At 42.1% G+C, this 10,945-nt stretch overlaps 1 protein-coding gene across 1 annotated transcript; it reads left to right on the top strand.

Moving 5' to 3' along the window:
- Positions 1–3,286: 3,286 nt before the first annotated feature.
- si:ch211-102c2.8 (trichohyalin) lies at positions 3,287–10,879 on the top strand. The gene is made up of 23 exons (XM_034541211.1): positions 3,287–3,368; positions 4,648–4,731; positions 4,949–5,050; positions 5,148–5,211; positions 5,334–5,478; positions 5,593–5,685; positions 5,782–5,882; positions 6,009–6,057; positions 6,164–6,283; positions 6,706–6,819; positions 6,949–7,179; positions 7,269–7,331; positions 7,431–7,526; positions 7,675–7,755; positions 7,837–7,998; positions 8,095–8,226; positions 8,314–8,546; positions 8,637–8,763; positions 8,841–8,924; positions 9,007–9,218; positions 9,444–9,470; positions 9,661–9,736; positions 9,828–10,879. Exons 3-23 carry the CDS (start codon positions 4,981–4,983, stop codon positions 10,053–10,055), a joined length of 2,508 nt encoding a protein of 835 aa, XP_034397102.1. The 5' UTR covers positions 3,287–3,368; positions 4,648–4,731; positions 4,949–4,980; the 3' UTR covers positions 10,056–10,879.
- The last annotated feature ends 66 nt before the right edge of the window (positions 10,880–10,945 follow it).

The following is a 10,945-nucleotide window of genomic DNA, read 5'->3' as shown; positions in this document are numbered from 1 at the left end:
GCCTGAGCACGTGATCTCCATCAGTGCGAACGTTGTAGGACCTCTGAGTACCTGCTGGCCCGACGACTGTTGCATGACCCCGTGGGAAGCTGGAAACGGGCCTAAAACATTGTTGTTACCGAACGGTTGATTTATCATCTCATGGTAAACGTAGTAATTCTAAGCTAATAAATGTAATTTTATTTACCAAAACCAGATGTGCGTTATGACAACTGTGGACATTGGCCCCTTCACTGTGACAAGCGTGGGAGGTGCAACCTGTGTCCAAAGGGTGTGTCGAGATGAAAATGTCAGAAGTGCAACGTTTTCCTGTGTTTGAATGCAAACCAGCAATGCTTTGTAGCACACCGCGAGCAATAAAGTGGATCTAATGCACAGTTGAGGAGTGTTGAGACTAAAATGTTATAAATGCAATGTTTTTCCGTGTTTTGCAGTGTTCCCTTTGTTTGAATCTACTGTGTTGGTATTTGTATATATGTAACTACTTTCACCATGTAGTGACATCTCAACCGTTTGGTAGACACCTGTATTTGTCAATCAAGACTCAGATGTGTGCTTCAGCTCGGAGGAGTGACGGTCAGCATCTTCTCGGTTGTGTCCTTAACGGAAGTAAGTTATGTATTCGTGAAGCAGTACATTGATGGGGACACGATTGAGGAATTTAAAGAGTCCCGTGAGTTTCACACAGACCAGTTTCTGTGAATCAGATTAACGCGTGTTTTCGGTCAGATTAGGTTCAATCGATTACATGTTAGTGGTGTTAATCATTTTGCAACATGTGCAGTTTTATCATCTGAAATCCTCATCAAGGCTCCACGATGGGATTATTCCAAGTGTGCTAAGAAAATAGTTATTATAACACTAGTATTAGCTTTTAGGCATTTCAGCCATGGCGACCTTAACATTTAAAATCCTGCATGGCTGTGATAAGGTGCACTGTGCTCCTGCACTTCGTGTGTATTTTGGGGGGTGTAAGAGACAGGAATGTATAGTCTCCTTTGTGAGAAGAAGTCAGTTTGGCTAACAAGCTAAATTGTCTTGGTTTCCCGGACAACTGAGCAACATAACCCCCCCCCCCCCACACCTTCTGCCTGCCCAGCCAGCCGTAACCAGTGGTAGATATAACTGGGGATGTTGTGTCTGGATATTTGTCTTCAGCAATAGGACATGGCTGACAGACGCCGTGACGGAGTTGAGCGAGACGCAGAGGACACAGACAAGCTTCTTTACACAGGTTTTATTAGTAGTTCATCTTTCAGCCTTTTGGGAATTTGCATCCACTCATATTTAACCTTCTGTCTGCCCTCACAGATATCAACAAGAGCAGCAATGGGCCTGGACTGGACTCTCCTCCCTCCAAACGGGACCCCTGTGACCTTCTCCTCGATGCTATTGATGCTCAGCTTGGTCAGCTGCAGGTCTGTGATTTTCATTCTCTCTGTCTGCTGTAATGTGTAATCTGGAATAAATGCCGGAAGTAGTAAGTGTGATTAATGTATTTAGGTCCAGCCCCAAAAATGTCAGACAATTTCCAGAGAGCATGGTCGCAAAGATGCAGGTAATTTATGTCATAACACACAATTTAATAATTTGTTTTCCTTTTCGGTTGATAATCTGTGTTTTGATTTTGTTCCTAGCTCTTCTCAGTTGGCGTCAATCCCTGAGCAAAGACACAGGGTTTGGGAGTACAGCTCAAATAAATGACACTCCCATGTCTTGTCTTGATTTAATACACACTTCAGAAATGGACCAAACATCAGGTAATATTTCAGTATAACTATTATTACAGGGAAAGCGGTTATTTCTAACTTTTCTGAAGCCAATGCTTCTTTTAGGCAGCTGGTAGGAAAATAACCAACAGTAAAATAAATAATAGGAACTGCTGATTTTCTCTTAGCCTTTGTCAACAAAATGAGTGCTTACATTGGCACAGATTAAAACTAAAAAGTGAAATACATTAGATGCTCAGTAAGGTTAATACAGTAAATACAGTCCAAAATATCTGTTCCATCTCACTTTGACATTGAAATCCCTACTTTAGCTAGAAGCCATAATGAATACTACTTCCTGTAATATCTGCAAGGAAAGACGACGACGCCCTGTGTGTCGGTGCTTGTGCGTGTGGTCGGCCGGGAGCTGTCGTTGTGGAGTTCACACTGTTGTTAATATTTCCTGAGTATTGTCGCTTCCTCACTTTGAGGAAGTAGTTCTGGTTTCGCCTTTGATTAATAAATCACATTTTCGTTTATCCTTTTGTTGCCTGTGGGTTATTGTCCCTAGGGTAACGCCATACTTATTGTTGCTCCTCGTCTCCCCTAGACTTCAGTCGGGGAACATAACACAAACTATACTACGACATTTTTATGGCATATTGTACTATAGTATACTATACTTATACTATACATTTGTGTGTCATATGCTTTAATATGACATTTTGCAAGACATACTGTACTTTGGCCTTTCCCTTATTCTATAGTATGGCAATCTTTTATTTCATAACATACTATGACCTTTTTATTGAATTTAAAAAAAAGGTAAAATTTTAGGGCATCTTTATGACATGGTTTTGATGACTAAGGGACATTTAAGTAGCCAGCAAATGATGGAAAAGTTTACACAAAACCCCAAACTATTTCCACCTCACCTTCCCATTAATCAGTACCACATTCATATTTCTGAGGAATGCCATTGGCCGGTGGGCTGCACTTTGATAAGCTCTGGTTTGTATGAAAGTGTTACCTTCTTAGTGCGACGGGACAACAGAACAAAGCTTTTTCCTCGCACAAACGCACTCCATCTTACCTCTTCTCTTCCCCCAGAAAGGAGCACAGGTTTCCGAGATGGTCCTGTAATTCATAAAGAAACTAAACTGATATCAGATGGAAGAATAACAGACAAAGAGGAAATTGTGGCTCAGAGGGAACAGGTCATGTGGAGGCTCAAGAGGCTGCTTGGAGACGCATGCAATGAGGGAAGGATGGCTGGAGAAAGTCACCCTCCATCAGACAGCATCTGCACTGAGGACTTCGTCAGACGCTTCAGAGACGAGATGGTCGAATTGACATTGCCGGCGGGCAATATGCAGCAACTAGACAAAGAGGAATTGATTGAGAGGACAGTGATATCCGACTGTGACAATTGCCAGAGAGAACAAAGAGAACACAGTATTCTTAAAGTCAGAACATTAAGAACAGCAGGAACAGCAACGCCAGGAGGAAGCAGTAAAGACACAGAGACTGCTCACTATTGCCAAAGAAAGGAACTGGAGCAATGTCTTGATGACAGCGATATCAATACATCATGGAGTGAGAAAACCGGAGCTGAAGAGAGACACAACTCACCACAGCGGCGAGGTGATGATGGCAGCAGTGAGTACTCTCTTTACAAACTGTATTTCTAGTGCCCAGGGGATTAAATCTAACCCACTTTCCTCTCCCGAAATCTAATGGGCATAACGTCTTGAAATGTATTGAGGCCATTTATTACCCTCAGAGGATGAGCACATTTCTGTATTTATCCCCAAGAATCATACAATAAGTATGTTTGTAGCAGCACTTTTGTATTGTGGGTGATAGTTTACATTGCAGCCGCCACAGCACACCAATTTGCTTCTAGAGTAGGTGACTCAGAAAAGACGATTCGATCTAAAGAGCTTGATTTAAGGGCCGATCTCTCAAATCGTAACCCTGGTGGAGAAACGTTGTACCAGCCTACTAAAAAATATTGGTCATAAAAATAGGAAAATAACCATGTTGAATAAGTTGCACTATTCAAATTTGACTTTCACAGAACAGAGGGTGTAACAGGGCAGGTGCTTGGCAGGTACCACACACGCAGCACCCTCAATTTTCTTTGAGAGGATACAAAATATCAGAAGCCGACTCCAGATGCACTAAAACAATCTTAACCATCCAAATCTGCTCCTACCCAGGTGTGCTAAATGATGAATGCCACTTGATCATAATTGCGTGTGGCCGATTGTTTATTATTAGCATACGTCGGTAAACCCCGAAACACTATTTAAGGCAGGTGTTGTGTTGCGTACAAATACCCTGGTACAAGCCCAAGATTTGAAGAGATGCAACCAAAAAGGCTCTAAGAGGAAAAATGTCTGCAATAGTGAAATTGACTGTTAAATAACCTTAAAGTGAAAAAAAAAGTAACTTTCCAGAGCATCAGTATGAGTATTACAGGAAAATCAAAAAGCATCTAAGAGCAGTATGTAAGCAACATAACCCAAGGGTGTTTATAGTCTTAATCGGAATGAGTGGATCAATAATATTTATTTAGCCCACAAATGTAATTATTAAATCAGTATAATTACTCTGACATACAATAATGTAGTTTTTTTTTTTTAAGTTTCTCAAATGTAAAACGTGTGTTACGTTGTATTGGACCAAACATGTGTGGACTTTGAAAACAAAGATTTTCTTTCTTTTTTTATCTTGAAAGGGTGCTATGTATAAGGTCATAAAATGATCTTATACGTAAAAGAAAGCAAACATATGAAAGGAAATGGTGAATCCAACAAAGTAATGTGCACTAACAAAGTAAGAACAAATCATAGATACTAACAAAATAATAAATGTGTTTTTTATATTGTATCCTGCATGAGGCCAGTGATTGTGGGCTGCTTGTATCTCTTAGGAGAACCTGGTTGGAGCTCTGACCCCGGTGACCTGGACTCAGTCTGCACAGAGCAAGTCAGGCAGCATATTCACAGGCGGCCAGGTGAGAGACAGAAAAGCAAGTTTCATTTTAGACAAAAAATGTCATAAATAAATGATTCACCATTTGAAAAACAGCCAATAACAAAAGATTTAAGAGATAATGATTGAAATCAATAAATACTTTCACATGCTTTTACAAACTCTTAAAATGTAGAACAATTATAAGAGTGAACAAAATGTGTGTGAAATTACGGCTCACATCATTTGTGTGTGTACAGGATGGCGCTCTCCCACTCAGCCCGTCACTGTCATGGATGACAACCGTACCACCCACAGTGACTATGACACACAGGAAGGAAGGGAACCTCCATTTACATCGGGTAATGCACGACTGTGTGTTCCTTTATGAGTCCACTGTGACGAAAGAAATATGTCATCTCTAAACGTCATAGAATATTCCTTTCTTTGTTTACAAAGGCCAGAGATCCTCTCAGGAAAATGAACAAAACAGGAGTCCTTCTAATAAGAGAGATATCTATAGGTAATTCATGCGGAAGAACATTTAAAAACATGCTAATCATTTTGCTCTTCTCTTCGATGTTTAAAAATGATCATGTTGCATATGGTTCTGACGAGTACACTGTGCATGTTTGTGCATCACAGACTTGTGTGTTCTTTGGGTGACAATGAGAAGACCACAGATGAGGAAATGGATCACGGGAGCAGGCGGAGCCGGCCTGAAAGAACACCAGAGAAGAAGCCGTCTGATTGGGCCAAGATGAAACGGCGGCTCTCGACAATCAGACAAGTGCGAATGAATCTGCCTGTCATATTTTGGACAATTTGAGAAATGTTTTATGTCAACTGTATACATGATCCCGTGTACGTATGAGACATCACTTGATTTGTGTGTCTGGTTCAGAAATGTGAGAAAGAGGAGATGACGCTACAGAGGAAGAAGACTCAGATACAAGATGTTGAGCTTTCCCTCTCTCAACTTCAACAAAGAAGAAAGGTAATGCGTAGCATCTTCTTTATGCACAGTGGTTTATCAGAACACTGCACACACAAGTCTCACTAGCACTCAGTTTGGTTTTGGTATATGTCCCAGCATGCCTTGCAGGAATTAAAGCAACTGACTGGAGAGAAAGCAAAGATGGAGAAGGAGAAGAGAACTCTGAGAGGCAGCAGGGCAGAGCAGGAATATATTAGGTATAAAAACAAACTCCAAATAACTATTGTACAACGCTGTATACATCAACATGGTAACATCACACTGCGTCTACATAATTATGTGCTGCATAAAGGATTGTTAATGCAATAATGAATGCGTTTTAGTTGCCAGCTGAATGAGCTGCAAAGGCAGCGAGAGTCCTGTATCCTTGAGGTAAGAGACCCTGAATCAATGTAGACAGACTCTGGGACAGTCACATGTGCTAATAGGTCAGGGTTTCTAGGAACACACGTTTGATCCTCCACTGTTCCACAAACAGCACAGTGCCGTCATGTCAGTGCTGGAGAGGAAGGAGATGGAAAGACAGCTGGAGAATGGCAAAACAGAGCTGTTCGCTGAGCAGCGACGTGCGAGAGAGAAACTAGAGTCCATACAAGAGGTATTGTGTGAAGGCCTATTTATAAATATAATGACCATTACAAACCAAGATCAACATACAGTATATTTCATGTAATTGTGTCCACACCGTACAAATAAACATATTTACAGTAAAAAAAAAACAATACAACATCCAAAATTATAACTACGTACAACATTATTTTTTTTTATTGGATTTCAGAGTTTTATTTGGAGTTGAGGAAATAACAATAAAAAAATGACGGTCAACTTATAGGGCAACCTCACAGAAAGAGGAGCACGAGTTCGATCCCGGGCGGTTCTGTGTGGAGTTGTTATTAAGTATCACTAGACTGGGAACACAACAGCTGTTTTCTTATAGCTATTGGTTGAGTGAAACTATCGGAAGATGGAATTTGTTTTGGTGAGAAAAACATCTCTGTGTATGTGTTGATGCGTGAGCAGAGGTTGGAGGAGACGCACGAGGAGCTCCAGAGAGTCACAGAGGAAGAGAGCTTACTGAGAAACACCTGCGCTTCACTGGAAGAAAAACAGAAGCAGAAAAAGGAACAGATCGAGGTGGCACCTAATTGTTATACTCTCATTTAAAAATATTTATCTGCTAAGCAAACGGCACACTATCAACATTTTTGTTCATTGGTTATTCTTGACCATGCTTGCTATTGTTTCCATATATATTTCTCTCAGGCATTAGAGTTTCAAGTTGGCAAACTGCAGGGGGAACTGGGAGAATGCAAGATCGGAGTGGGCACTCAGGAGAAGATGTTGGCCCAAAAGGAGCTCCAGATGCTAGATTTGCATGAGCATAGTGGGGCCTTACAAGCAGAGAGAGATGGCCTGAGGGCGGAGCTACAGCACATTCAAATCCAGCACTGCAGTGCACTGAAAGAGGCCCACGAGAAAGCCCAGAGAACGATGGTACGCGCTGTGTTTTTTAGCTTACGCGCCATGGTTTTTATTATGAGGCATTGAGCAGGGCGTCTCTTTTTTTAATTTTTTTTATTCAGGAGGCAGCATTGAAGCAGCAACAGAAAGATTTGGCTTTGGCTCATGAGCAGCAAATCCAAAAGGTGACAAACATGTCTGCAAACTAAAAGACTGATTCTTCAAATGACATATTCATAGTTTCATTAATGATGTAGCAATCCCTCTGGCTGTTGCGTACTCAGGTTAATAAGGAGACTGAAGAGGAGAAGGCAAACACTTTGAAAGAACACGCTCTGTTTTTCACACGGCACACTGAGTCCTTGAAAAGTTCCACTCAGGTCAGTGCGTTTCCCTGAAAAAGAAATCCACTCACACACAATCTTAATGTAAACTCTTTGGTTTTATCCAAAGTGATGGTGGCATAATTATTGCCCTCTACAATATACATGCAGTCAGTAAAAACAATGTTTCATGCGATAATTAAAGCTAAAAGAAGAAGAGGCAAAGAAGCTGAGCGGTTCTCTGGAGCAGCAGCAGCACCGTGAAGAGGAGCGCCATCTAAAAACGGTACTCTAATAATCCGCTTCCAAAAATATTCAATATTTTTCCAACACGATTGCATTTCATGCACAGTATGTGTCCATTTAGGTGCACAACGCGATAGAGGAGGAGAGGAAGAAGTGGGACGCAGAAAAAGTGGAAGCATTGCAGGTGCATTGTGGGATACTAGAAGAGCCGAAAAGAAAGAGTCTGGAAGGCATGAGGAGTGAGACGCAGCGAGAGAAGAGTAAAGTGGTGGAGCTAAAAACTGTGAGATGACTCGCAACCATGACCATCTTCAGTAAATCAGAAATGTAGTCTGGTTCTATTCGGATTGCATTCTCTTTCTATGATTTTATTTTCTAGAGAGTGCGAGACATGGAGAGTGAAAGCTGTGCGCAGCAGAGAGCGCAGGAGTCTTTGCTGGCTGTTATCTGCAAATCACTTAAAGAGGAGCACCGGGCTGAGTTGCAGACGTTGCAGAGGCAGATGGCACAGGTGCAAGAAAGCAATTATTTGCGGGCAAAACAAAGAGACGTGGTGCCGTAGAAACTCTGACATGGTGTGTGTGGTCTGTGGTCACAGGAGCGTCAGAGGGCAGTGCTGCGGCTCGAGCACGCTGCTCAGGTGGCAGAGAAGGAGGCTGGCAAGCTCAGCATGACGCTGGAAGAAAGCCAGCGCAGCCATAACCAAATCACAGCTGAGCTGGAACAGCAGCTCAGGCACTGGGCCGAGGAGCTGGGAGCAGAGTGCCACCATCTACACCTCTTAGTGCAGCAGACTGGAGCCAAACAAAGTTCTGCGCGCCTACCTTGCAGGTATAAACCTGGCTCTGGTTTACATGCATATCTGGTTTAGAAAGAAGTGGATATTTTTGTTACATAATGTAACTCTGATGCCTTGTGCAGTCCGACAGCAGCTGAGGCTCTGACACACCTGAGGACACTCCGAGAGCAGTTAAAGCACTTTATCAACCGTCTACAGCAGGAGCTCGACTCACAGAAGGAAACCACTGAGCAGTTGAGAAAAGACAAGGTATAGTTTAGGCTGTGCCTGGTGTTTGCAAATACAGCACATTACATGTACACATGAAGACAAGTCCATTTCTATAGGAGCGAGAATTGAGCATCCAGAGGCAGCAGCTGAGGATGGACAGAGACCACGCCTTGGATTCTCTAAAGGAGTGTCTCATTCAGGTATGAGCTCGCAGACTTTCTGAAGGCCAACGTCGATCCACATATAAAACTCAAGATGACGCAACGTCATCTGCTTCTGCAGGAGCACATCGAGGAGTTAAGCAGTCTGAACTGGACTCACGTGTGTGAAGGAGGAGCTGTGGTCGGAGGGGCGGCAGCATCTCTTCGCAAGCAGCTGAAGGCCAAAGACCTGGAGCTCAGGCAGGTTCAGAGGAGCATGGGTCAGTGGAAGGAACAGACTGCAGCTCGCCTGGCATGCAAGTTTGAAGAAGAGTTGACTGCTGAATTAGAGAGGTACCACTCAAACGAACCAGAATCAAGTACATATAAAATTGTTTTAGTTAATGGCGGTGATTTCTATACCACTTGGAAATGTGAATCAGGTTTGCTCCTCGCTCAAAAACGGCCTCTGAATCCAAAATCACTTTATAGAATAGAAATGCAATACAAATTAAAATGAAAAGATATTCTGCTGTTCTGCTATATTTCAGTTTTGCTCTAACTGTTGCCGTCCCACAGGTGCAGGATAACGTTGTTACGGGGCAGGTAACTGGTTTCTAATGACATACTAACCAGCTGTCTGTCCTTACAGGAGCACGGTCTCACATCAACTCACTGCGCTGTGCGTTTTGTACCATAGATGTAAAACTAACGTCATGTAACCTTTACCTCCTACATTTTATGTTAATCATAAACAACTAACAACTTTTCAAATGCAGGTTTGTTTGTTTTCCAGAAACCCATCAAAGCCCAGAGAGGAGAGGCAGAGAGGTCCTGAGCTTCCTGAAGGAGAGATGACGCTGTGTGCAGATGTAAATGCATGAACACCACGCTCTAACTGTAACCTGCATGGACAATATTCATCTGTTTATTGAAGAGAAAAACGTGTCTTTTCCCCTTCAGGAAGCTCAGAAATGCGTTTGCTCTCCTTCCCTCCATGTTGTGGACTCTGCTGCCTCCCAGAGCCCGTCAGACGTGGCTTCATTGAAGCTTCTACGTTACCTCCAGAGCAGAGTCAAGCAGCTCCGTGTAGAAAACCAGGCCAACAACGGGAGCCCGTCGCCTTTAAAAACAATCCCTTTAGATCTGTCAGGATCCTATCTGACAACAGTGAGTGCATTGTTTGAATAAGCACTGGTTGCATTTCCAGTGGTGACAAACAACAGACATTAGTAGTTAATGCACACTGAATTATTTCATATTGTATGAATGGAATGCCATCGTCCTGCTTTGATATCCGCAAAGTCAACATGAATATACAAATACTTCTTGACGAGGAGGAAAGAAACACTGTAAATGTGGCATCATCATTCAAATTTAAATATTATTCTGTCCTCATAAAAAAATACTGGTGTCTCTTTTAAAGATCGGTCAAGGTCAAATGTTGCTGGGATTCAGAGTCACGCCTCAATCAGGACAGTCATAGGTTAAGAAACCTTACTGTGCGTGTGTGTGCGTGTGTGTGTGTGTAATATATTGTAATGCATTTCAAGCCATCTTTTGTTGCTACAGAAATGAATCATTTACTGTTACATGTGCTTAAGATTGCAGATTAACACGCAGGTCACAGTGACAAATGCCATAACTGAAGATCTGGTCATTTAGTTTAGTCTCCCGTGTTGAAGCAGTCAAGTTTTTATGGCTTAAGGTGACAATGAACTCTGAATGAGTGATGAACTGACATTTCACTGATGATCATGTGAGGTACGTCAGAACCTCATAAAGCTGGCCTTTGCAGGAATCTTTAGTACAATCAGAAATGTTACTAGGTGATGAATTGTAAAATAAAAACGTTTGTATAGATTTCTGGCAAGCTAACGCAAAATGTTAGAGTTAGATTTCAATATAACATCTTAATTAACTTTGTGAAAGTCTAATCTTAATGTAAAATAATCCAATGGGACTGTCTCGTGCCTGTGTATCCAACAACTACTTTCCAGTTATCGTCAGTCTTTCTTTCGGAGCTCGCCCTAACTGAACTGATGAATACAATGCTCCTCAATAAAGACATGACTCTACTT

This window comes from Cyclopterus lumpus, chromosome 9 (genome assembly GCF_009769545.1).
Source record: "Cyclopterus lumpus isolate fCycLum1 chromosome 9, fCycLum1.pri, whole genome shotgun sequence".
Lineage (NCBI taxonomy): Eukaryota > Metazoa > Chordata > Actinopteri > Perciformes > Cyclopteridae > Cyclopterus > Cyclopterus lumpus.
The sequence above is the reverse complement of the archived record's forward strand: the minus strand, read 5'-3'. Positions and strand labels throughout refer to the sequence as shown.

What these genes read in the sequence shown, in the direction of transcription:
- si:ch211-102c2.8 (XM_034541211.1), top strand. Translation starts at nt 4,981, where the DNA reads ATGGATGACAACCGTACCACCCACAGTGACTATGACACACAGGAAGGA. An exon ending in GGCTCTCGACAATCAGACAA is followed by an intron (nt 5,479 to 5,592) that starts GTGCGAATGAAT and finishes TGTCTGGTTCAG; the next exon opens with AAATGTGAGAAAGAGGAGAT. An exon ending in GAGAGTCCTGTATCCTTGAG is followed by an intron (nt 6,058 to 6,163) that starts GTAAGAGACCCT and finishes TTCCACAAACAG; the next exon opens with CACAGTGCCGTCATGTCAGT.